Here is a 27,563-nt window from a genome sequence, read left to right as displayed (position 1 = left end):
CTAAATTGTACATAGCGTTACGGGTAACATCTTAGCTATGAATAATATGCTGCAAACTTAGAGGAACTGCCTGAATACCTTTTGAATCAATCGAGTCAAATCCATGAACTGTATCTATTTGTTAATAATTTAATTATTACACTTTTTACTTGTCTTATTACCTACTGCCCCCCCCCCCCCCCCCCCCGTGCCCAATAATAGCACAGATTAGAACCCAGGCCACAATCTCCTTGGTAACTAGTATTTTTATGAAGATGTCAGCCCCCCATCACATCAACCTGGAACTCCTGCCTAATTAATCTCTATTGTCTTCTGCAGACCACGCCATCGCTGTTGGGCCATCACTCTCCTGCCTAAAACACACTGCCTCTAAAGTCAGTGCACCAGCTCAGGAGCTACTAATGCTACCAGTTAAGCAGCTTTCAAGCAGGAGGGAGGTATATTAAGCCAATGTCTACATAAACAACCACAACAGCAAGGTGTGGCTTAACTCCTTGATGGCTGGAGCAGCACACGACCGCCTAAATTGGGATACACAGAATGCCAATTCTGGCCTGCAGTTAAAAAACAAAGCTGGCAAAAATGTTAATGTTTCTGAAGGGCAGCTTGTCACTCTCACCTATGCTCCATCGCATCACTGATTTAAACATTATCTCTCACATTTTACTATCGCATTTTTTTTAACCACTTGGCCAATGTCAAATCACCATTACAATAAACATTCAATACTGTGGCAGCAGCAGCGGCAGCTTAGGCACACAGACATTTTTTATTTTATTTTTTATTATATGAAACCCACGATCAATCTTGACCGAGAGAATCATAGAATACAGTTTTGTATGATTTCCATTACATGAGAGTAGGTGTTAAAACTTCATGCTGATATTAGACTCAACTCCAACTAAGACATAGCTTCTTTTACTGTAAACTAATGTGATCCATCTGCATTTCCTTCCATCTGATGATGTAGATATCCTTCTGCCTGATGTTGATGGCTGAAGTGTAATGCTGGCTCCAGGGATCCGCCTATTTTGCCTCCCTGACGCATCAGCACACACAATGCCTGCAGTGCTGGCAAAACTACAGTGCAGCCTCCGTATATATGTATATATGTTTTAATAATTCCAAATGATTTATGAGAAATTAGACGTTCAAAGTGCAGTGGTAGGTGGTTTACAAAACACGCAAGCTCGCCTCAATGGGATGCTATATAGATAGCAACATCAAGCAGGATGACCAAAAAAAAAAAAGAACAAACATTTAACAGGATATTTAATTCAGCCAGGAATACATCATTAATGATTATTTTAGCTGTGTTCAATTGAAGCAATGCTGGCACAAATCTTGTAACCTAAGGATGTGCTCAAACACAATTTAAACGAAAGCAGAACTGAGAACTATATGAACATTGCAGCTTGCCTGTAATTTATATCCCAAACATAAACCAGCCTAGTGGTGTACAGGCACATGCCTGATAAATGGTCACTACTGACTCGTGGCAATGCAAACTTAATGCAATTATTAAAATGCCTGCTACAGGTCAGAACCATCACACCATGCGGATTGCTGGCTGCAGGAGTGAGGAAATGGGGGTCCCAAACTCCTCTAAGCCCTACAGAGCTATAGAGAAAAACAGCAACTGTTGTAAGTACTGTATAGCCACTCCAACATACAGGGCCATTGAAAAGTAGTATTCGATATGGGACTAATGGTGAGCTCAAAACATTTTTGATGATATCACAAAACACTTGGGTTTGCCATTAGTCTGATAATGATGACTTGCTATCCCACAGATGGGGGGGGGGGGGGGTGTTGCAAATTAACAACAACATCTATTTGCCAAGTTAGCCATTGGAAGAACTGCATTAAAAAATATATATATAATTTAGGATTCATCAGTAACACACACATCCCTGTCCGAGGATATAAACAGTACTGTAGGTCAGCATCACTTACACAGCACGTACAGAAGTATAATATTATAATAAGATTTTTATATAACACATGTTGAAGGATCTAGTGAAGGATCTTTTGGAATCTATTTGCATCCATCAAGATGTGTTGCCAAGCAGATGCAGAGCTTGATCTAAGGTTTGATCAAATTCAGGTTAAACATTCTGTCTTCTCCTTACATTTAACTTGTTATATAAACAGAATACTGTATGGACGTCCATGGAGGGCTGTGGTTACTTCACTCATGAGGAGGACTGAAAAAAACAACCAACGACCCCTTTGGGAATCGTGTTTCATTCACTGATCCTCATTCATGGAATAACTACACAAGTGCATACATTTTTATGGTGTATTCTCAATGTATACTTCAATAGTTCAACCAATCAGTCGTCAATCAGTACTGTGAAATTATTGTCCATAAACAGCATATGAGATTATCACCTCCATTTGGAGCTTCAGGACTTTACCCCCAAAACAAATAGTCTTCACAATCCTTTATTCCAAGCTTTTCCAGTTGCCAAGGTAACAAAGAAAGCAGGTGGTTGTCTGGGTGACAGGAGAGGATTCTGGAACCTTAACAAGTGAATGCATGGTTACTTGGTGATGTAGTCTATAATTGTGAAACTGGAATATAAAAATACAATTCCTTTCTAGAATTTTTTTTTTTTTTTTTAAATAAGGTTTCAGTATACAGGTATTTTTTATTTATTTTGCCATGTCCTCAGCTACTGCTTTCCCCATCTTGTCCTTTAGGTACGCCACCTTCTGCCAATCGGATTTCAGCTCCAGCCACTCGTAGTACGGTACCTGCAGGGGGACAGGCAGAAAGACAAAATACAATTATTTAAAACATTCCAGCTCATCATTTTCACAGAGAGTATAAAGGGAGCAAAGGGTGGGTATTATTCAAGGGATGTTACACTCCTCAGTCATGTGATCAATTCACAGGAAAATTTGGAAGATTGCAGTTCTGCACTGCAAAGATTCAGAGCATTCAGACTGTGAGGGTGCATAACTTACCCTTGGTAACTTACAGCATATTCAATAACTAACTAACTTTGTTTTGTTAAGCGTTAGGCACTGCACCAGCAAATTGTATGCTTTTTTCTTTTTCTTTTGAAAATGTCAGTGAGTTTCTCTGAAAAACAACAGTTTGTATAGCACTGTATACAGTATTTATGGAGAGCCGTCTCTTAGAATATGCATTCTAGAGAGACCACACCTGTACAGTGTGCAGGCAGTTCTACTGCAGTACCTGCAGTGTGTAGGAATTAAATATTTATACTGGGTAATTAGCCAGATTTGAGACGACAGCATTAAAACTACAAAACAAAAAGAAAAATCGCATTAAGTTCTTTTCTCACATAGCTCCCTGTGGCAGATGTTTTCAGAGCCGCCATTCAAACTCAAAAGGTTTATCAGATAGCAGTGGTGTCACTGTGATCAAATATTATGCATGCCACATATTGTATGCTAATGGATAAACTATTCTTTTTTTATTACAATTTTCTGGTCACTTCGAGGCAATTTCTAATCATGACATTACAGACAAGAGCTAACCTACCCCCTTTTTTTTTTTTTTTAAACAGCGGTTTTCACTGATGCAAACCATTCAATCAGTAATTCACAGTTCTGATTACAACTTTTTTGTTTTGAGTATGGCTCACCGAGGGTATAATACAGTAAAGTATAATACAGTATTAAACCTTTTGCTGTTTTACTTATATTCATGCACTGGCCCCCATTAAAAAGTAACTGATAGTGAAGTGAACCGTTGGGAATTTCAACCCACATTGCTCTTCCAGGATAATAGGCTGCTCTCTGCTTCCCTTACTGCTGTTCGGTCCTACAGCATGACCCATTCTAGATGCCTCTCTCCACACACAGCAAGGTAAATGGATTGACCTAAATAGCACACCCTGATTTAACGGCGCACGTCTTTCATTCGCCTTCTTATTAGAACATTAAGATGCTTTGTGGTTTGCTGCAGAGCTTGTGAATTACTGCTGCACCGGAAGGGAGTATGTGTATGTGAGTTTAAGCTCCTTTGCTGTTTAGATCTCTAAACTCAACAATGTACTGGATTTTAACAGGCGGACCCAGGCTCCAGCTTTTGTCAAAGTTTTTTGTGTTCTTTTCTGTGCTTAACTGTTTTGGCCATTTTGTTTTCTGTGCTACAGTATACATGCACAAGCAAGTAAGCATTTGTTTTATAAAAGGTGGATTTTTGGCATAGCCATAATGTATGTTTATACATTTTCAGTGGCTACCTCTGATCAAGTTGAGAGTATCTTTCTCCCATTCTTTTCTGTGTCAGGTCTGTAATACATGAAGTTAGGCAGCACCAGAGTCACATGCGCCCATCTCCATCCAATTATACAAGTTCTTACAGTGCGTCACTGAACAATACAAGCAGAATGAACACACAGATGGCAGCAGTGGCAAAACAAATTACTCAGCAATCAATTGAAAGCCTTGTTAACAATGTGCAGGGAATTTTATCAGAGGGGAATTTACTGTGTTTTTTTGTTCTTGTTGGATAGACTCCGTGATAAAGCAGGTTGTGCTAGGACTATTACTTATTTCCACTGGATTCAACCAGCTAAAATTATACACAATGCTTAGGAGTTGTGTGCTGCTGCAAAAAAAGATGCATATCTCAACAGCTTCAATAAACAATACAGAATTAAACTAAACTGACAGTATAGAGGACAAGCTGACAGATACTTCTTGCTCAGCTGTTATTACTGAGATAGTGTTATAAAAGTTAGGCAGGATATACCAATGGTGCTGGAATGTTGTTATTCCAGCAGACTGCGGTGTGGGACCCCCGAGGACCCTTGAGATTTACGTCAAGGGAGGGACATGTTTTGTTTTTGTTTTTTAAATTGGTGCCAGGTCAAACATCAGCAATTTGAGAACACTTCAAAATGTATTTCAAAATGTCTAATGAAATACATATTCCTGGAGGGGAAATGAGTAATAAATAAATGTGAGAAAGGTTATTGCATAGAACTAGAGGCAGCCCATTAGTAATATGTTTACTTGAAAAACTGGCTTTTGAAAAAAGGTAAAAAAAAAAAAAAAAAAACAGAACACATCTGTTTTTTTTTGTACCTGTCAATAGAGCATATGCTATTTTGTGAATCTCTAAAAAGTCCTTATTACATTTTATAATACTTTTTATTTATCCTAATGTCTTTCTCTAATAGGGATGGCCATGTGTAATAGTTTATTCAAATAATCTCTTAGTAAATTGTTAATCGTTTAGAAAATGACTAGGTCGTATGATCTACCTTGTATTGCAACAAATGTAAATGGTCTGAACAGACCCATTAACCACACTGAAGACCGAACACACCTACGCGACGTGGTGCGGCACCGCTGGGCATTTTTGCAGTGCGATACCGCTCAAGATACTGATAATCGGGATTGCTGTTTAAATGGGATACAACTCTGGGAGATGGTTCTTCCCAATGCTATTTATGTTGTTTTGGGACGTCACTTCGTTTAATTGGGATACAGTATTTTCAAATGATGAACGGAGATCGCTTTTCAGAGCAAGCCAGGTTTGCATAGCACAGTGCAGTGAGTACGTGATTACACTGTGACTTGTGTACTGCGTAAACCACGTAAAAAGATATGACCTCATTTTTTTTAGCTTTCTGTTTTTTGTATGAAATAAGCAAATCAAAAAAATAAGATGTGTACCATAACATTAAGAGTTTGTACTGCGGTTACCAGACGCCCCAGGAAAAGTGGGATTGACCCAGTTTTCAGCGTTCATTTTTTGTCCCAGACCGAAACAATAACATTGTTAGATCGTCTCGGTTTTGCTATTTTATTCACATTTTTTAGAAGTACAAAACTGTAGCTGTGTGCTCACAAGTTAAGAGCAGAGTAATATAATATATTATGTATTTATAAAATAAACAATCTTGTGGATTACTTGTTTTATAATTCTGATTATGTGTTTAGTAATTCATATTCTATTTAATTTCCTGGACCATGTCAAGTTTTGAAAAAGTCTATCTTGGTTGTGCCTCCATGTTTAAATGGTAAAAGCTGATCTTTTTCAAACGTGGCTTTTTTGTACATTTAACATGTTTTGGTCAGAATTGTTGTGATCTGCAATAAATACACCTTTAACTTTCAAATCATGATTGTGTTATTATATACAGTTATTTTAAATGCTTCAATGGTTTGAAGACCTTCATTTTTTTTGTTGAGTCCAGGACACTCAATGGGAAAACGTTTTTGACAGTTCTTATCTCTTGGGAGACTAATGCAAACCGCGACTCAGAAATCCACATGACACAGTAAGATGGTGATTTTTCAACCACCCTGACATTCCAGAAACTTCCCTTTGTTAAAATAAAATATTAGAACTATGAAAAACCCAACCAGACCTCTGTGCCTGCCCAAGACAGAGAGGTTGGCATACTGCTTGCCATATTTCTCCGATACCTCAGAATAAAAAGTGGCAATGGTTGTGATTGGTTTGGATGCACTACTGCATGCCATTGAGAGCTCTGCACTAAAACCACTCATCTCCTGGCAGCACACTAGAAGCCTCCCTGTGCCTCTGCCTCTAGAGATGATGTGGTGCTGCACCAATAAATCACACTGGCCGGAGGGTCTGTGTGCCAGGGAGCACGGTAGCAGCGGATAAACAAAGTACATTAGCAGCATATCAATCTCCCTGGCATGACTGTAAAAATTAAAATACAGCTACAAGTATCATGAAAAACTAGCTCTCCAAGACCTACATCAGCTGTATGCACATGGGAAAAGGGGCATGTAATATACATAGGTACGTACAGCCCGGCACCTCTGTACAGTACAGTATATCTGATATTCTCAATAACTTGTCCTGTGAAGACTTTGCTGGGGAGATAAATGGCTTTTCTAGTGCTGTAAACCTGAGTTTCAGCTTTATTATATCATTTCTCGGCACTGCAAGCGCCAGGCTGCAAATTAGCTTGCAAGCAGATTAGCATGTTTACAGCTTAATGGATTTGGGAATAATAGCAACTTGCATCAGTCTAGATCAGTGGTCTCCAACCCGTGGGTGATGTTGCCCGCAGCATATACATTATATATACTATATATTTAAAAAGACTTGAATCACTAAAGCACAACCTTCCAGAGAATACAATTTTATTTTGCATGGATGTAAAATCCTTGTACCCAAGTGTCCCTCGTAAAGAAACTTTACAAGCTTGTCAAAAAGCAATAGATAATAGACTAGATAAATCAATACCAACAGCAGAGGTGCTGAACACGATCAACATAGTTTTAGAAAACAGTTATTTTACATTTGCTGATAAGAATCACAAACAAAACAATGGTACTGCAATAGGATCTAAATCAGGAATGCATTTTGCCAGTACATACATGGGAAAATGGGAAGAACAATTACTTAGAAAATCGGAACGAGAACCTTTAGAATACCTTCGGTTTGTAGATTATATTTTTGGGGTTTGGACACATGGAGAAGAATCTTTTCCAGTCTCATAAAAGGGCAAATGAAATACACAGTAATTATTAAAGTGGACCTTCGATGGACAAGAAAAGAAATATAATTTTTTTGATACCATAGTAAAACTTGAAGAAGGTTCAATTGAAACTGACCTCTTCTGTAAACCTACTGACATGCACCAGTATTTACACATGTTCTCTGCACATCCGATACACACTAAAAGGGCAATCCCAAAGGGTCTAGGAATAAGAATACGAAGAATATGCTCAAAAGAAAGTGACTATGTAAAACAAAGAAATGTATTAAAAACAAATCTTAAAAAAAGAGGATACAAAGAAAGAATTATAGAGCCGATGTTAAGAAAAGTGAATAAACTAAAAAGAGATGATCTACTAGATTATAAAAATAGAGATAAAAAGGTCAAAAGAGTCACATTAGTTAGTTTGGTAACACTTGCGGATTCTACATAATTCAGAAAAATTTAAGTATTTAAGGCCCCAGTTGTAGCATTCAAAACAGAAGCTAATTTAGGTGATATTTTAGTTCACAGTATACTTAAATGAATAATTGACAGAATAGGTTCTACAAATACTTGCACTAGTACATTTAAAGTGTGTAAATACATGGACAAATGTAAAAATATAAATTAAACATAAGAACAACACATATCCACTAAAAACTAATACCTACTGTAAAAATAGCAACGTTGTTTATGGAATAGCCTGTGAAATGTGATTAAATAAAATATATCTTGGAGAGACTGGAACAACTTTATATAAAAGAATTCAGAACCACCTTTCATTAATTAGAAATAAGAAAATGAATGTATAGTAGTATGTATAACAGTACAGCACTTCACCAGTCAAGGACATGACATAAATTATGTAAAAAGTTTGTAGTATTAGAACAGCTAAAATTAGACAATGTGACCTATAGAAGAATAAAAGAAAGTAAATGGATAAGTAGACTGAACACAACAAGCTTGAATAGCCAGGGGCCAGTGTACTGAAGGGATCCAATCATGGATCCAGGCTCCAATCTTGCTCCTGTGACGTATGGGTTGTACTAAAAGGATCAGCACTGAGCTCAGGGTTAGTTTGAGCTTGAATTTCAATCTCCCTCTCCTCTGCACTGCTTCCCTCTATCTCTGACTTCTCTTCCCTTCACCCGGACTTAGCCTCTGCCACCCTATCTAGTGCGCTATCCTCTTCCCTCAACTCCCTAGCCCCCTTATGTCCTTATTCTCCTTCACATAGGCCTTCTCAACCATGGCTCACTCTTTCCCTTAAATCAGACCGACGTTCATTGCGCCGGGCTGAGCGACTCTGGAAGTCCTATCCCTCACCTTTGAACCTCCAAACCTATCATTCTCTCCTTTCTAATTTCCTCTCTGCTTTGGAACTAGCCAAACATGACTACTTCCAAACTCTCATCACTGCTTTGGCTCCCCATCCCCGTCAGCTTTTCTTAACCCTCAATAAACGACTCCGTCCCCCTCCTTCACCCCAATCTTCAGTCCTCCCAACCCTCACTGCTAGTGATTTCTCTCACTATTTCACAACCAAAATCAGTACTATTCGTCTACACCTCCGGACTCTCCCCCAGACTAGCCCCCATCCCCAGCTCTCCATTCTACCTCCATCTGCTCCTAATGCCCCCTTTACTGACTTCCCCCCCACATCTTATTCTGAGCTCTCCTCCATCATTTCCAAGGCCCACCCAACCACTTCCCCCCTGCATCCCATCCCTGCTTCCCTCAGATCCCCTTTACTGCCTCTTATCCTCCCCTATCTAGTCTCCCTCTTTAACGCCTCCCTGTCCACCGGTATCTGCCCTGTCGCTTTTAAATCAGCTACCATCATTCCTCTGTTAAAAAAACCCACTCTCGACCCTGCCTGCCCTGCTAACTACCGCCCAATCTCTCTCCTTCCATATTTTTCAAAACTCCCTGAGCGTCTAGTTCACGTACGCCTATCACAATACATATCCGCCAACTCCCTCTACCCCCGATTCCAATCTGGTTTCCGTCCTTCCCATTCCATGGAGACTGCCCTCCTCACTGTCCAGAATCATCTGGCCAACTCTTCCCACGCTGGCCTCTCCAATTCTCATTCTCCTTGATCTTTCTTCTGCCTTTGACACAGCCGATCATCCCATCCTCCTCTCCACCCTCTCCAACCTCTGCATTTCTGGAACACCCCTTAGCTGGCTGCACTCATACCTATCCTCCCGCACCTCTGCTGTTGCTTTCAACAGCCTCACCTCTCCCCCCTCCCCTCTGACTGTTGGTGTTCCCCAGGGCTCTGTCCTCGGACCCTTGTTATTCTCTCTGTACACCTCACCCCTTGAAGCTCTAATCTCTTCATTTAACTTCCCCCACCATTTCTTTGCTGACGACACCCAGATTTTCTTTTCCTTCCCTTCCTTCACCCCTGACCTTTCCACCCATATAACTGCTTGCCCGACTGCTATCCAATCTTGGATAGCACGCCAATACCTCCTCATCAACCCATCAAAAACTGAAATCCTTTTCTTCCCCTCCCACCCCCACCATTTCATTTCCTCCCCTGTCCCTCATTCCGGGTAACTCTGCTCGCAACCTCGGCATCACCTTTGACGCTACCCTTTCCCTTGCTGATCATATCTCGGCCACTACACACACCTGCCGATTCCACCTATTTAACATCCTCAAAATACACCCCTCCACTCTTTCTTTGCCACTAAACTCCTGGTTCATGCTCTCATCTTCACCTGCCTCGATTACTGCAACTCCCTCCTCCTTGGCCTTCCCTCCTCTCCTCCAGCTACACTGGCTCCCTGTTTACTATCGCTGCTTATTTAAATTCCTTACTCTAGTCTATAAATCCCTCCATGGTCTCGCCCCACCCTACCTGGCTGCACTTATCACTTACTATGTTCCCTCCCGTCCCTTACGCTCTCAAACTCTGTTGTCCCTCTCGGTCCCACCCTCGCCCTGTGACCAATCCCGTTTCCGTTCCTTTTCCCTCCTGGCTCCCCTTCATTGGAATAAACTCCCACTCAATATAAAACAGTCACCTACACTACGCAGGTTTCGCTTCTCCCTTAAAACACATCTTTTCACTAAATAAATGAAATATGTATCAAATTTTGTGTTATTTGTTCACTCAGGGTCCCTTTTATCAAATATTAGGTTTTGGTTGAAGATCTGATAACATTCAGTGTCAAGAATATGCAAAAATGCAGAAAATCAGACAGGGGGCAAAAACTTTTTCATGGCACTGTATATATATTAATCTCACATATCACACGGAGCTGTTTTTCATTTGCCATTTTTTAAACTGTCCCACAACTTCTGTTGAGGCAGTAAATAAGTGCAAGATATTTTTAGTGAATACGGACATCTGATTTTTATATCCAAATGCATGCCAAAATATTTGTTCAAATATTCGGATATTTGTCCCAGAACTATATATATAGTGGCAGAGCAGGGGGAGGAAGTGTGACATGAAATGTGTGTTTGTGGCTATCTATGCACACTCGTTATTATTATCATTATTATGATCTAGTCCCCAACTATTACCAGTAAAGACTGAAAATTAGCATTACCCTTCTCTTGGAAGATTACTGAACATATGGCTATAACAAAGCCCTTGTTCCACATGTACAGCTATGTCAACTTCATTAAGAGAAGTGCCCTAATCTAAATACAGCAATACACCATCATATATCAAACATGCCTGATCAACACATAATAAACCACGGCTATCGCCAGTAGAATAACAATCACAATAATAGGCAGGTCAATATTACAGTGAGGGTCTCATCCTCACAGGGAGGTGTATGCTGAACACATCAAGAAAACTGCAGACAACTTTGAGAAACGATTCGAGGCCTTTAGACTCATCGAGCCAATGCCATTTTCCTTCAAAATCCATTCCTGGACACTGATACAAGTGAAACTGCAGCCAAGAAACACTGCAGTGACAAGGCTGCACTAGAGACGGAAATAACCACTCTTCAATGTGGTGGAACACTGCAGTGACAATGGTGCCCAATGATTTGGTATTGAAGGTCTGATCACAAGGCATTTTGGACACTTGCTAAGAAATGGAAGTACCCGCTTTTGAAAGAAGTTGATCTTCGCATGAGTGCTTGTTTTGGATGAACTTACTTGTGCGAGACTTCGTTTTCTGCCATGAAAATCCTCAAGTCAAGGTATAAGTCACGCTTGACTGATTCTCATCTCAACGACTGCATGAAGCTGGCCGTAACACAGTAGAAACCAGACATTGTGAAGCTTGCAGAAGCTATGCAGTGCCAGATATCACATTGAACATATTACTGAACGTGTAAATAACACAAGCTTTATATTTGGATTAAATCTATCGTCTTTTTTTTTGTTCTGTATCAACAGTTTTTCCTGTTTCAAATATAAAAGTTGTACTTTGAGCTGGAGCAAAAGCTTTGTAAACTGGCCTATAATCAAGATTCTAACTACCTTTAGTGTGAGTTACAGAAACTGTTTGATTGTTTTTTGTTTTTTTTGTCATATACAGATGTGCTCAAATTTGTTGGTACCCTTACAGCTCATTGAAATAATGCTTCATTCCTCCTGAAAAGTGATGAAATTAAAAGCTATTTTATCATGTATACTTGCATGCCTTTGGTATGTCATAGAATAAAGCAAAGAAGCTGTGAAAAGAGATGAATTCTTGCTTATTCTACAAAGATATTCTAAAATGGCCTGGACACATTTGTTGGTACCCCTTAGAAAAGATAATAAATAATTGGATTATAGTGATATTTCAAACTAATTTGTTTCTTTAATTAGTATCACACATGTCTCCAATCTTGTAATCAGTCATTCAGCCTATTTAAATGGAGAAAAGTAGTCACTGTGCTGTTTGGTATCATTGTGTGCACCACACTGAACATGGACCAGAGAAAGCAAAGGAGAGAGTTGTCAGAAGAGATCAGAAAGAAAATAATAGACAAGCATGGTAAAGGTAAAGGCTACAAGACCATCTCCAAGCAGCTTGATGTTCCTGTGACAACAGTTGCAAATATTATTAAGAAGTTTAAGGTCCATGGAACTGTAGCCAACCTCCCTGGGCGCAGCCGCAAGAGGAAAATCGACCCCAGAGTGAACAGAAGGATAGTGCAAATGGTAGAAAAAGAACCAAGGATAACTGCCAAAGAGATACAAGCTGAACTCCAAGGTGAAGGTACGTCAGTTTCTGATCGCACCATCCGTCGCTTTTTGAGCGAAAGTGGGCTCCATGGAAGAAGACCCAGGAGGACTCCACTTTTGAAAGAAAAACATAAAAAAGCCAGACTGGAATTTGCTAAAATGCATATTGACAAGCCACAATCCTTCTGGGAGAATGTCCTTTGGACAGATGAGTCAAAACTGGAGCTTTTTGGGAAGTCACATCAGCTCTATGTTCACAGACGAAAAAATGAAGCTTTCAAAGAAAAGAACACCATACCAACAGTGAAACATGGAGGAGGCTCAGTTATGTTTTGGGGCTGCTTTGCTGCGCCTGGCACAGGGTGCCTTGAATCTGTGCAGGGCACAATGAAATCTCAAGACTATCAAGGCATTCTGGAGCGAAATGTACTGCCCACTGTCAGAAAGCTCTGTCTCAGTCGCAGGTCATGGGTCCTCCAACAGGATAATGACCCAAAACACACAGCTAAAATCACCCAAGAATGGATAAGAACAAAACATTGGACTATTCTGAAGTAGAAGTGGCCTTTTATGAGTCCTGATCTGAATCCTATCGAACATCTATGGAAAGAGCTGAAACTTGCAGTCTGGGGAAGGCACCCATCAAACCTGAGACAGCTGGAGCAGTTTGCTCAGGAAGAGTGGGCCAAACTACCTGTTAACAGGTGCAGAAGTCTCAATGAGAGCTACAGAAAACGTTTGATTGCAGTGATTGCCTCTAAAGGTTGTGCAACAAAATATTAGGTTAGCGGTCCCATCATTTTTGTCCATGCCATTTTCATTTGTTTTCTTATTTACAATATTATGTTGAATAAAAAATCCAAAGCAAAGTCTGATTTCTATTAAATATGGAATAAACAATGGTGGATGCCAATTACTTTTGTCAGTTTCAAGTTATTTCAGAGAAAATTGTGCATTCTTTGTTTTTTGTGGAGGGGTACCAACAAATTTGAGCACGTCTGTATATATTATAATCCTGCTTCTAACAATTTGCAAACATTTGGAAAACAGGATATTGGTCAAATGTTTCTTTAGGCTGAGAGACAGCAATTTTGTTACCTATATTGAGCTTGCCACAAATACATATTTATTCAGGCTGAAGTATGAATAAATATAGTTGTTTCACAGAAAAAGAAAACTGTGAATGAAATCAATTTTACTATTTACACATTTCTCAGTTGTGACTGAGATACACAAATGGCTTAACAGGTATCAACTGAATTCTTAAAGGAGAGTAGAAAAAGTCAGGCTAAAACACCGAAAATCATAAGCCCTATCTATATGCAATAAAACACCTGTTTTTATTCATCAGCCAGACAGAGAGAGAGACACACCCTGCCTGGACAGCACTGCAGAACCATGGTTTGTGATGTATCATCAGACACTCACATGACTAGCTGGGATGCTGCTAAATGGAGAAACATATCCCTGACACACCCACGACAAACAAGCAACAGCTAATTTGATATCTAGCTCCTGAGTGCTCAGTGCCACTGCTTTGACATAAAATGTTGAAGATACAAACTCCAGTCGCTAAAAATGCACTTACATCCACAGTGAGAAAGCCGGCCAGCTGTAGGTGACGTCTCTGCATCACAAACCTCCCCAGGAGGTCCTTGCTTCTGGAGTTGTAATGTGGGAACTCACAGGCCAGGAGGGCTATCCTGCAAACAGGAAGGGGAGAGGGAGGGAGACACTTTAGCGGGGCAGAGTGTAGGCATGTATTCAGACTAGGGTATCCCTTATAAAAGATTACTACAGCAATTAAAAAGACCCCAGTGTTGTCTCTCATAAGATACTAAAATCTGAATAGAACAAAAAAACAAAACAAAAAAAAAAAAAACTAATAAATAATTTGTTTTAAAAATATATTTTTATGTTTATTTTATCTTACAACGCTACTGTTCTTTTTGGAGTTCTGTTTTGAACTGTCACAATACAGTCAGATCCCACAAGGAGTCTTTCATTGAGTGCTAACCTCTTGGCCCCTGGGGGCAGTGGTGTGGCGCCCCCTGCCTGTGGGAGGTGTGGAGCAGCCAGATCCTTCAGTGGGACAGGTTTGCTCTCCGAGTTCAGAACCAACTCACCATCTTAAAAGGGAAAAACAGAGCAATTCATTAGGGAGCAGATACGGGCCTGTTCTTGAAAAGAAAGCTACTTTAACTGATAAATGATATAACCCCTTCAACGTAATTTGCAGTGTTGGGAGATGCTCGGTGCTCACCGATGGTCCAGCCATACACTGTGCTGAGAGCCGAGTGGTACAAGCCTTGCTGCTCCCCCACCAGCCCCCTCAGCGCTTCCCTCAGTCCGCTCTGCAGCGCCGAAGCCTTCCTCTCCCCGGGGTACATACAGGCCTCCGCAGGTAGGGCCGGCCCCCTGTACTCAGGGCACTCCAGTGTCGCCGTGGTGTTTATGTGGAGCAGCTTCAGCATGTAGTTCTCATCACGTGACGAGGAGCCACCTGAGCCTGCAACAGCAAGTACAAACAAACAAGCACTCATTTACACATCAGTGATGATAGGAACTTAGTCTTGAGTATTTATTGTACTGCAGGGATGGAAATGAGTTTCACTACGAGCTTGACTAGCCGTAGTGTACAGGTAACAAGCTGAAACTAAAACCAAGAATGGATCAAACTTCTATACAATGGGAGTCTTATTTCTACCCTGTACTTAAAAATAGTTATCTTACTATCAGCGATAGTCGTGTTTTTCATCTAAAGTTAAAAAAGGAGCAGCACCACTTTTACCAAAACGTGTTGTTTCTTTCTCTTCCTGTAGACAACAATGTGTCCATAAATTCTGGGAAGTGTCACGTAACTAAACTGGATATCGGAAAATGAGAGTACCCAGAGCTAGTAGTACTGTATTGTCTGCGTGCCTGTAATTTATATTGCCACGGAGTATGCCCCCCAGTACCTGACAGAGGCCTATGTATATTAAAATGTGTGTCGGCAGTGGTTTATTAGAATATGCAATTCTTCAGTCTGCAGTTGCTAAGTAATCAAGTGTGCCATTTCAATCATGAAATGCATCTTCATAACAAATTCTCAGGCTTTTTAGAAACTGATAATATGCTGCCCCCTACATGCTAAATAGCATACTGCACAGTTGGGGTTTTAGATTATGCCACTACCAGGGTGTTTTATTTAAAAGTTTACCCAATAATAAATTAGAACAATGAAATTAGAAACTTGGACGCTTAAGTATAATTAAGAAATTAAGAAAAATACACCTTTATGTAAATATAAAAACACATCTACAGTAGGTATTGAAAATGGCATTTATACATGGCTGACATTGTTGTATTAAGTTCAAGTACACAGCTCGCAGTTGCTGCTGAGGTTTTGCACAGAACCAGTCTCCCTCCATTTCTGCACTAACTTATGAACGGACGGCTTTGACGGTGGCTCCCCATATTCCTCAACAGGATTGTGGCAGGGCAGTAGCCCTGCTGCTGTAAATAGTGTGTGAGGGAATGTAAGGTTGGCAGGAATGGGGTTCAATCTGTCCCTGCCAGCAATCACAGGTGTGACCATTCCCCAGTTAGGTAATTGGTGCTAATTGGGGAGTGGCCGCGTATAAAAGGAGCCAGAAAGCCTTTTTGTTGAAGGGAGTATTTGAATGTTTCACTGTGTGTGTTGCATTTTGTGTTGGTCAGTGAAGTGAATGCCCAGCCTGACATTAGTGTTTGTGGTCAGTATTGTTTTGTTTAACTTTTTATTTTGGCCCTTGTGCCTGCTTATTTGTTCCAGTGTTTCATTTGTTGATTTAATAAATATGCGCAACAGTGCTTTATGCAGCTTTCCCTGACTCTGTCTCATTCCTGGCGCTATCCTTTCACAAGGATATTTTTCTTTAAATAATTCTCTGCACATTTTGTATGATTTTCAACCAAAAACAAACACTGATGTTTAACACCATACCTATTCACTTATTAAAAAAAATAAAAGTGTTCTTTGAATAAAACCTGTATTCATTCTTCTACAGCTCCCACTCAACTGATGCGATTCACTTTATTAAAGCTCCCACACGACAGCCAAGGTCACAACTAACACTGACTATTGTTAGATTCCCCTCTGTTCATACACATCTTGAAAAGGAAGAGGCAATTGAATATTATTCTATTCTAATTTCATTATTCTAATTTACTACTGGGTAAACTTTTCAATAAAACACCCTGTGTATAATAAATGACTACTGGCTTCACACCAGACTGAATTTACATGTGGACAATGTTCTGTGACACCAGTCAACTGAGTAACTGACTTTATATCAAGCACTAGGAATTGCATAATGGGAAAGATTGACTGAGAATTGCACAAGTTAAATTCCTCAACTCTACTGCAGAAATAATTACAATTTATACCACTTCTCATCTATAAAAAAACAAATAAACATGTGACCTGAAAAATTCAGTTTCAAACTAGACAATTAAAAGACCCAAATGTTTTTCAAACAGTTTCTTTTTGCCTGTGAGAACAAGGCATAAGCATATCAGAATTCCATGTTTAAAAATGACAGAACATGCTTTCAATTAGATAACAAACATGCCACAAATCACCCTATTGGGGCCCTTAAAAAAAGTTTACCACTGTAAATGTGCACAGTAATTTAGCAGTTTTGCATTTTATGACGTTTACCATGGTTTGCGTGGTATGTTTTTAATATGCATACCTCTCTGTGCTTTACAAAGCTTTCACTGTGCTTTATTACACTTGCTATGTACACTTTTCTAAGGGTTCTCACGCACCTGTCAGCTTCTTGTAGAAGTCTGGCTCCAGCACGCTCTGCAGGTAAGAGGGCCTGGCCTGCTGCAGGACACACAGGGACCACACCACGTCTGTGTGCATGTAGGGGTCCAGCTGCCCCAGAGCACTGTCTAGCTTCTCATGGACCTGCAAGGGAACAGAGGAGCAGAGGTCACCCCACGTCAGTGCAGTGTTCCCCCAGCCTTTCGGCACAGAGCATCCCTTATGCCAGGGTAGCGTAATGTCCAAAATCTTCAGGGCACAGACTCCAGCCGTTCCGGAAATATAAAGGGGGAGATGGGGAGGGGGTGCGCAATGATAAAAAAAAAACATGAATGTACTTGCTGTAACTTGAGATGACGAGAATGGAACTATCATGGCTATTTAACCCAACAAAATAATTATACATTTATAATTAAAGTGTATAAGCTAGGTTTAACATTTCTATTTCAATTTGATAAGAGAATCGATTAGGTGTGCAAAAAATAACTAACTGAAAAACTCTGCGGTTTATAGATTTGAAACTTGTTACAATTATACAACAAACATAATTCTTTTAAAACTTATGTGACTGTGCCCCGTAAGCACTTTTACTATTGTCCCTATGCTATTAGTACTGTATGTTTTGTTTTAACATAAACACATTACTCTGAATGCGAACAACCTTTATCTGTTGTCAGGGGGAAATCTAAATATGACGTCAAACAAAGTGCTAGTAACATTATTATTATTTTTTTTTTTTTTTAATAATTTAGTCATTGCCAATTATTTTTTATTATTTTCTCCCCAATTTGAAATGCCCAATTATTTTATTATTATGCTCAGCTCACCGCTACCACCCCTGCGCTGACTCGGGAGGGGCGAAGATGAACACACGCTGTCCTCCGAAGCATGGACCGTCAGCCGCCCGCTTCTTTACACACTGCAAACTCACCGTGCAGCCGCCTCAGAGCTACAGAGTCGGAGGACAACGCAGCTCTGGGCAGCTTACAGGCAAGCCCGCAGGCGCCCGGCCAGACTACAGGGGTCGCTGGTGCGCGGTGAGCCGAGGACACCCTGGCCGACCTAACCCTCCCTCCCCCCGGGCAACGCTCGGCCAATTGAGCGCCGCCCCCTGGAAGCTCCCGTCCACGGTCAGCTGTGGAATAGCCTGGACTCGAATTCGCGACGTCCAGGCTATAGAGCGCATCCTGCACTCTAGCGAGTGCTTTTACTGGATGCGCCACTCGGGAGCCCAACATTATTTTTAAGTTTGAAACGGAGAAGAGGGGTACAAACAGGAGTCTAAGGCCCTGTCCACACTACATAACCGCTCTCGAGAACCGTACTCAAAAATGTTTCAATTAATCCAGCTCAAAGCATCCACACTAAAGTACTGTTTCATGTTTAGTCGGGCTTAATGCGTACAAACATTATTAAAATAGTTCAGTTATAGTTCCTAGCAGCTAGCTGTTAACATTGTGAGAATTATATATTTAAAATGTTGTATTTATCATTGAGCACCTAAATGTTATTGATGGAATGGCTGTATTGAATGCAGTATGTAACGTATTTAATTAAATATGTACATACACCCACCATCTTAATAGTTTTATGAATCTGGGTCAAAGTCCCTTAATGTGCTGAAAACAAATTGCTGTAGCCCCCTTCTCAAGCAGTTTTAAATGCTGCAGCCCCTACCTTGCTGTAGAAGGCATCCCCCTTGATGGGCTGGTAGTTAAGGCGAGCGAAGGCCAGGACCAGGTTGCACATCTGGGGGATGCTGTATTTCTCACTGTGCACAAGGACATGCTGTCAGAGAAAGTGAGAGTGAGTGAGAGAGAGTTTAAGTCAGGAGAGGGGGAACAGAATGAACCAGGGCACCCCAGATCCTCACCTGGGCGAAAGCTTCGAAAAGTGGCAGGTTGAGCCACTTGAGGTAGGCGAAGGACTTGGCGCAGCGTGTGATGTCGCTGGCACCCAGCTCGGGCACACGGGGGAGCAGGTCACTGGCAATGCGCTGGAACACCTGGGTCTGGTGAAAATTCAGCTTGCCTGGGGACAGAGAGAGAGAGAGAGAGAGAGAGAGAGAGAGAGAGAGAGAGAGAAAGAAAGAAAGAAAGAAAGAAAGAAAGAAAGAAAGAAAGAAAGAGAGAGAGAGAGAGAGAGAGAGAGAGAGAGAGAGAGAGAGAGAGAGAAAGAAAGAGAGAGAGAGAGAGAGAGAGAGAGAGAGAGCACAGCATCAGATAATAGTCTGACAACCAACTTAATTAAACCAAGGGTTTGCAATCCCAGGATTTAGGAATTAAAAAAAGCCTGGCAGGTCACTTTTTCATAGGCATCCGGAACTGTGTGTCGGAGGGGAATGTAATGAATTATATATTAGAAAAACAGGTTTTCTGACCATCAACCCGTACAGATGGATCACGCTGATTTTATAGTCTCAAAACAATGTTATATACAATAAAATGATAACCTGGCAGAGGCAGCATGATCAACGTATTTATTTAAAGGGATACTGTAGTTAATAGCATAATATTATGCTATTATAGAGTAGTACTCTTTGAAAAAAAAAAAAAGCATGCTTGTGATGATGACAATGTTACAGACCATGTTGGAACACTATTATCATACATGAAAGGACTTCTCTATTCATTAAAATACATAAAACAGCAGCCGTTTCTATTTCACACAAACTACAGAAAAGTCAAAGATACCCTGTCCTCCCATGTGATGACTCACCGTACGCGAAGGCGAGGTCGACGAGCAGCCCGCTCTGCAGTTCTATCCCATGCTTCTGCACCAGGTGGTAGGACAGCGCCCGCAGCAGGGGCACCGAGCGCCGGCTCTGAGCTGCCAGGGCCAGGGCCACCCGCCGAGTATCCTCCGGAGAGAACCGCTCCGCCAGCTCCAGAGCCTGGAGAGGGGGAGAGAGAGAGAGAGAGAGAGAGAGAGAGAGAGAGAGAGAGATAGAGAGAGAAGGGACAGCGAGAGCAGGAGAGGGAGGCAGTGTGTGAACAGAGAGAGAGGGGAGAGGGGAAAGAAAGGGAGACAGGTTCAGTTTGTGAGCAGGGAGAAAGAGAGAGGGTTAGCAGAAAGAAAGGGGAGAGAGAATAGAAAGACGGAGAGAGGGTCAATGGGTGAGCAGAGAGAGGGGATCTAACAGAGAAAAAAAGTGTAGTCAACAACAGAGGAGGAGTTTGGATTTCTAAGAACTACAGTAATGTTTTCAGTTAATACCGCTATATTGCTCCTGTTTTCACAGTATGCTCAAGCCAGTGTGAAAGCAGAAAGGATAAGCAAGTTAACATGGGACAGCAATAACTATCACATGTAGTTTTGTTTGACACATTAAGTGAATAATGTGCTCCTGTTCCTCTCCCCTTCCTTCATCTATCCTCTACCCAATACCTTAAATCCATCTCCAACATTTCTTACATCCTCCTCTTGCCCCTCTCCTCCTCGCCCCCCTCCCTAATATCACAATCCCTCCCCTCTCCCATTCCTTAACTCACCCTACTCCTCCTATTTTCCCTTCCCTCCGTGTCATTACCTTGTCTTCCAGACGGTCCATGAGTGCCCCAGACAGGTGCCCTAGCTTGCCCATGAGCAGAGCCACGTTGCGGGGCTCGCTGATCTCAGTCCAGCGCAGCTCCAGCTGCTTCACCACGTCACTCAGCAGCACCCTCTGTTGCTCATCGCGGGCCTGGCCGGCACAGGAGTCCGCCAGCGAGACCAGGTGCCGGTAGCTGAGCCGTCGCAGCCGCCAGTGAGCCTCATTCTGGACACAGCGCACGGCTGGCTCCCCTGGGGACACCCCAAGTTGGGACAGGCTCCTCAGTAGATTAACCAGAGTGCCGTTCCACACCAAGGAGATCTGACAGCACAACACGCAGCAGAACAACATTGTCAACCGGCCACAGAGCTTACAATCTCATCAGCTAACAGTGTTTACTGGTAAATGTATTCATCACAAGGGGAACTAACGAAGCACCCAATATCAAGATATGTGTCTTCAGCTTTGAAAGAGTCTAATCTACTGGATATCCACCCCTCCCCTTTTTAATAAATAGGCTACATAAAACAGCAGCAATTGCATTCTAAATATGTACTGTGTTCTTTTCTTTATAGTTAAAGCATGATTTATAATAAGTTAATATGTACAGTTGCCCGTGTCTTGTAGTAAAAGATTGATACTCTGAGTTTCGCTTCACAGTCCTCTTGCCTATCCAAAGTGAAGACATGAGTAAAACCATAAGACAGGGTCAACTGTACAACTATACAGCACAGTATAAAAAAAGACATCCCATGTACCTGCGTGTCGACAGTCTGCAGCAGCTGCTGGAACCTACGATCCTGCAGTATCTCCGCAGTGTTGGTCTTGCTCTCAGGGGTGGTGGAGAGACGTGCAAGCTGTATCAGGACTGTGGCGGCCTGGTTCCCAGTGCCCCCTCTCTCTGCCCACACCTGCAGCAGCTCCTCGACACTGCCAGCCCCATCAATCAAATCGTCTAGCTCTGTGCGCTCGGGCTTCCGCAGGAACCCTTCCTCCTGGGCCTGGGCCTGGATCTGGGCGAGCCTCTGCCCCTCACTACGCCCCCCACTGGTGGAAGTGTGCAGCCGCAGTGTCACGGCAGCCAGAGGAGGGGCAGAAGTGGTAAGGGGGAGCCTGCAGGCGGCAGGAAGGGCAGACACCCCCAGGGAGTTGGACCCCAGGAGACGAATGCAGCGTACCAACAACCGAGTGGACATGAGTATTCAAACTAGTGCTTTCTAAAACAATGCCTCCTCATCTCAGTGTACCTGGCGGGGGAGAGAGGGAGAGCGTTACTAGGAAAAAAGGAAAATACCTCAAATAGCCACAGGTAGCTGTGCAATTTTAGCACCTCACCTTATTGTCAGGTAACACAATATCGCTGAAGGTTGCATGCATGACCAGAATACTAAGATTCATTATTTTGTATAGTTTTTTTTTGTTTTTTTTTTTTCTTTTTAGGGGTATTTTACTACCAGTAAGAAACACCAAAAAAGCCAACAACTACCTTGTCACAATGTTGGAAGTTCACTTCCCTTGCGTTACAGGTAAAAAGCAAATTGCAAACACACAAGGGCAGTCTAGTAAACAGTTTAACCTGTCACAGTTTAAACATTGTGTGAAGATACATATCATTTTTTTTTTATTATTATGTCACAAGCATTGGAGTGGAATGCTCCACTGTGCATTAACTTTATCAATTTCCAGAAGGCTAGAAAATTTAATGGTAGCCTTTTTTATTACCAATAAAACCTCTACTGTCAGTTAGAAATATCCTAAAAGACTACTGCCAGTAGTTTACCATATGGGCTGCAAGAAAATGTATAATTATATTTTATCGGTTTAAGAATTTGTTTTGTGCAGCTACTGGCAGCAGTGGAATTAGCTGCCTTAGTGGGAGTAACAATCTTACTGGGCCACTAACATCTGCCTTATTTAATGAAAGACCTGTACCAGCACATTCATCAGACACACCTTTTAGTAAAGTGTGTAGATTTTCAATTTAGGAAAACAAATAAAATGATGATATGCAGGGGTGGAAATAAGACACATACTGCATAGCAATTTCCCCCAATTCTACACAGAGCTTGATTATCAACAGTGTATAGGTAACAATTTGACGTGTGTCTCATTAAACTGATAGTAAAACGAGGAATGGATCAAACTACTATGCAATGGGGGTTATATTTTCATCCCTGTGATATCACACCCAACCTCTGCCACTTTTAACGTTATGTCCCGAGTGTAAATTAACGGTTCTTACACTGCAGCACGGTCCAGTTAAAGGTGTAATAACAGTATTCTTACTTCTCACAAGTCCTTTATAATTGTACTCGTTTTTGTTTTCCACACTTCATTTGTACTTGACTCGGGTGGATAATTATCCTGCCACAACTCTACAAATCAATTCCCTGTGTGTTACACTAGGGAAGGAGGTAAAAGCATATGGTTTACACACACAGGCAGTCAGTCTACTAGTTGCAGTATTAAAAGTTGTACCTATTAACACAGTGCGAACACACAACATTGCCATGTTATTATGTTTTGAACACAATCACAACTTTCATTTTTATAACTACAAATTAAAACTTTTTGGTGACCTTGATAACCACGCTTAAACGTTAAACAGCATCTAAGCATTAAATTTGACTTTTTGCTTCCTGACTAATGATCTGCACTGACCTTGCCAGTAATAAGCGGTGTATATATCACAACAAAACTGCTAGATAAAAGCGGCTGTAATATAACACAACGTTCTCTTTAATCACCAATGCTGTACTTGTTGTGTGTAGTATTCTGGAACGTGTTTTATGTTTTAATCAACAGAACTCACCTTTTCACACTGTCAAAGATAGACAGACGACACCCACATGAGACCACAGTGTCGCGGGTTGATGACATCTAGCGTGACGGCAACGCCACACAGCCCCAATCACGTGATAGGGGTGTTTGTTACCACGGAAGTACCATTGAAACGAAAAAGAAAGCGAGCAGCTGATTAGCCCCATTTTAGATATATATATATATCCTTTGATGTGAAACTAACAAGAAAGGCATTTGCCATTAAGGGTGGATCATTGTTTTTGTGTTAGAGGTACCAACACATTGTTAAACATATTAAACTAGCTACTTCACAGAGAAACTGGATTGAACCAGATGCTTGGAAGCTAGGGTTAGGACAATGGACAATTAACCAAGTGATAAGAGATTTGTGTCTTTGTCTGATTGGTTTAAAGAAAAATCATGATGTCACTGAAAGACTGCATTTAAACTGAGAATATTGAAATGTTCTTGGTATTGCTCTGATCCGTGCTTGGAGAGAGGATACCTGCAAACTGTTGTCACCATGTAACCTTTAAGATGTCTGGTTGTAACTTTGCAACTCAGAACTTTTACCTTCAATAAACTACACTTATCTGGACTCGAAAAGAAGAAACCCACAACTTCTCTTTCGCTGCTTCTTTTTTTGCTTATCACAACAATTTGAACTAAGAAAACTGAACAAGTGTTAATGTTAGAAAAAAAGCTTGTCTGTGTGCCTTTGTCATTAGTGCACATGCACTCTTGGAAGCCGGTCAGACTATTACGAGTGGAAGTCTGTAACCTTGAAAGAAGCAGGCATCTGGGGGAACTAAACACGGAGGCTAGGTATTGCAAATTAGCAAAAACAAAAAGGGTAACCCTTTTTAGACAGAACGATATTTGAAACTAAAAATAAGCATAGAGGTTTTAAATAAAAAAAGTATTCTGACCTAATAGAGTGATAAAACTCTCTGAAGAGAAATAATATGTTTTAAGTATTTTGATCTAATAAGAAACATAATATTTAAACTAACAAGTGTTTTTGCTTGTTTAAGGCTCTACTGTAATACAAATAGACTGTAAAAGCAGGAGTGAGCATTTCATTTAAGAATTAGTTCAGTTTGTCTTCAATTAAACAAAAAGTATTTAGACATTACAATATCTATTAAATTAAAGAATATAGATGTTTAGTTTAGTTTAGGTTTAGGTTTTACTGCAATAAAAAACAGGAACTGTTAGGTTGGAATATTAGACAAATAAAGTGTAAACTGAATTCAATAATTTTAGTACACAATAAATCTACATAAAAATAGCCTTGCCCTTATTGCAAGCAGAGCGGTGCTAGATATGGAAGGTTCTTTTTGGCAGTCAAAGTGAGATTTACTTGTAGTCCGCAGTTTTGAATCCAAGGTCTTTCTATGATAAGAAAACCTGGCAGTCGTACTGAACATTTCATAAATTAGGGGAGTTGTATCCAGTATCAGTTCTTATCAAATAAGTAGAGACTTTCTTTGGGAGACTTTCATGCAGTGAATTTCAAGAAGTGCTTACAATGGTGTTTCATATTAATCAAAACAATAGTCTTGGCAAGAAAACAGGGTGTCTGAATCCTGCTTGTGCAGGCAGCTTTTAGAAACAGAGAGAGGTCAGGCATGGTCCAAGAATGGCAGTTATAGTTGTTATACTTAACATGTTTATTATAGCTTAAATTTAAATGAAAATAACTGAACTGACCACTGTATGCTTATTCAAAGGCAGTCTTTGTCCCATACTTTGTTAACACAAAAAAAGGTAACATAATATGCGGCTAAGAGGGACATATATATTTGACCCAGCTTAATATAATCAAATAGAGCTGGTGTTACATATTAAAAACATCTCTCATATATACACATATACTTTTATATTGTATTATATTACAGCAAGGATTCTGTGAACTTTGTTCCACCTGACTTTTTAGAAAAAGGAGGAGTTGGAAAAAGAGAGCAATGAAATCATGTTCCAATATTTTTATATTATTGTTATATCCAATCAGTTTTAAAAAGGAGTTGACCAGATCCTTCTAGAATGTATCATTAACTTAAAGATAAAAAATGTCAAGGCCGAGTGATGATTAGATTTACTTGGGACTTCTGATGTATTCAATGGAGGGAAAATCCTATATAAGCCCGGAGCAAGACCCCATTCGATATCGGTCAACTTGCTAACTACAAGTTGTATGGTTCATGCTCTGAGGATCTCTGAAAAACTGATTTTTTGGTCGAAGTCAAGTCTCTGCCTTTTGAAGACAGTTCTCATTTATATCCTACACTACACTAACATATACTGGAAGGTAAGCCTTATATTGATGCATTGCTATAGGGTATATAAATTATGTTTTAGTCTTAAGAGAGTGACATATTCAATGTTCTAGAACGTAGCGGTGGGCGCTTTAGCTTTTTGCATTTTATAGCCTAAGAGCTAAATATATGATAACCATATTTGTATTACTGTATTGAAGTATGAATGCTGTTAAACCTGTAAAGGCACTGGAAACACCCAGGCTACCTGTCAGCTGGGATTGGAAGTAGTCTGTAACTACTCAATCCATTTTTAAGCATTTTAATAAACTGAAGGAGTACTGAGGAGTACTACTCTGGTTCATTAAAACCTCAAATTAAATGAGTCTGTGTGATTTTCTTTATTATTAAAAAGTCATCTGGATATGTTGCAACCCCAGTGCACGAACGATCCACTTACAGGAGTCTGAAACATCTTTATGTCTTCCTGAACGTCTCCCCTGAGTTTAAGTGTGCTTAGAGTATATATATATATATATATATATATATATATATATATATATATATATATATATATATATATATATTGTGAGACAGCAGGGAGGGGGTTAAAACCTCCCTGCACAGAAATCATGTGAAAATGCACACTGGTTTTAGTTTAATTGTATTTGTTTATTGTTTAATTTAAATTGGTTAATTGTTTTATTGTTTAATTATCCCCTGCACCTGGTGGTTGTTATTAAATTGACTGGTGACTGGGCAGGCCACTGCAGTAAGCGGAATTCACTGTCATGTTTGTGGAACCATTCCTGGACAATCCTAGCCTTGTGGCACGGGGCATTGTCCTGCTGAAAAAATCCATTAGCAGATGGATACACTGCCGCCATGAAGGGATACATCTGATTGGCAATGATGCTCAGATATCCTGTGGCATTCAAACATTGCTCCACTTTTATCAAGGGGCCCAATGTGTGCCATGAAAACACACCCCACACCATCACACCACCACCACCAGCCTGCAATGTTGGCACGCGGCATGATGGACGCATGTACTCATGTGGTTTTCTCCATACCCTAGTCCTCCCATCAGTGTGAAACAGCAGGAACCGGGATTCATCAGACCAGGCAATGTTTTTCCAATCCTCCAGTGTCCAGTGTTTTCGTTCCTTAGCCCACTGCAACCGCAGTTTCTTGTGTTTTGCTGAAAGAAGTGGAACTCTGTTAGGTCGTCGGCTGCCATACCCCATACGTGTCAAGGTACAACGAGTTGTGCATTCTTTTATGGGTCTTTCGGCACCAATGTTGTACTTGACTGTCAGTTGACTAACTATTGCCCGTCTGTTGCTCTGCACAATTTGTGTCAGCCTCCTTTGGCCTCTTTCGTCAATGAGCCGTTTTTGACCACTGGCCTGCCATTGGCTGGATGTCCTTTGGGTGGTGGACCATCCTTGATTCACACGGGAATCTGTTGAGTGTGAAAAACCCAGCAGCATTGCAGTTCTTGACACACTCAAATCGGCGTGCCTGGTACCTACTACCATACCCCGTTCAAAGGCACTTACTGTAAA

At 40.8% G+C, this 27,563-nt stretch overlaps 1 protein-coding gene across 2 annotated transcripts; it reads right to left on the bottom strand.

Annotated features, from left to right (window-relative positions):
- Positions 1-1,255: 1,255 nt before the first annotated feature.
- LOC117435462 (FAST kinase domain-containing protein 4-like) lies at positions 1,256-23,899 on the bottom strand. Of its 2 annotated transcripts, none has more exons than XM_034058631.3 (11): positions 23,748-23,899; positions 21,694-22,182; positions 20,933-21,256; positions 20,122-20,296; positions 19,277-19,434; positions 19,081-19,191; positions 17,403-17,547; positions 14,872-15,117; positions 14,626-14,737; positions 14,197-14,311; positions 1,256-2,760 (listed from the first exon to the last, which is right to left on the bottom strand). In XM_034058631.3, exons 2-11 carry the CDS (start codon positions 22,129-22,131, stop codon positions 2,659-2,661), a joined length of 1,926 nt encoding a protein of 641 aa, XP_033914522.3. In that variant the 5' UTR covers positions 22,132-22,182; positions 23,748-23,899; the 3' UTR covers positions 1,256-2,658. The 2 variants fall into 2 exon arrangements, with proteins under 2 accessions (XP_033914522.3, XP_058868947.1); XM_059012964.1 differs by lacking the exon at positions 23,748-23,899 and adding an exon at positions 23,597-23,702.
- Positions 23,900-27,563: the final 3,664 nt, after the last annotated feature.

Source organism: Acipenser ruthenus, chromosome 3, assembly GCF_902713425.1.
Source record: "Acipenser ruthenus chromosome 3, fAciRut3.2 maternal haplotype, whole genome shotgun sequence".
Taxonomy (NCBI): domain Eukaryota; kingdom Metazoa; phylum Chordata; class Actinopteri; order Acipenseriformes; family Acipenseridae; genus Acipenser; species Acipenser ruthenus.
This window is presented reverse-complemented; position numbering and strand designations above follow the sequence as displayed.

Coding starts and splice junctions, on each gene's coding strand:
- LOC117435462 (XM_034058631.3), bottom strand. CDS start 22,131: ATGTCCACTCGGTTGTTGGTACGCTGCATTCGTCTCCTGGGGTCCAAC. Junction 17,548..19,080: donor GGGATGCCTTCTACAGCAAG/GTAGGGGCTGCA, acceptor GTTCCCTTGCAG/GTCCATGAGAAGCTAGACAG. Junction 15,118..17,402: donor CTTCTACAAGAAGCTGACAG/GTGCGTGAGAAC, acceptor TTGCTGTTGCAG/GCTCAGGTGGCTCCTCGTCA.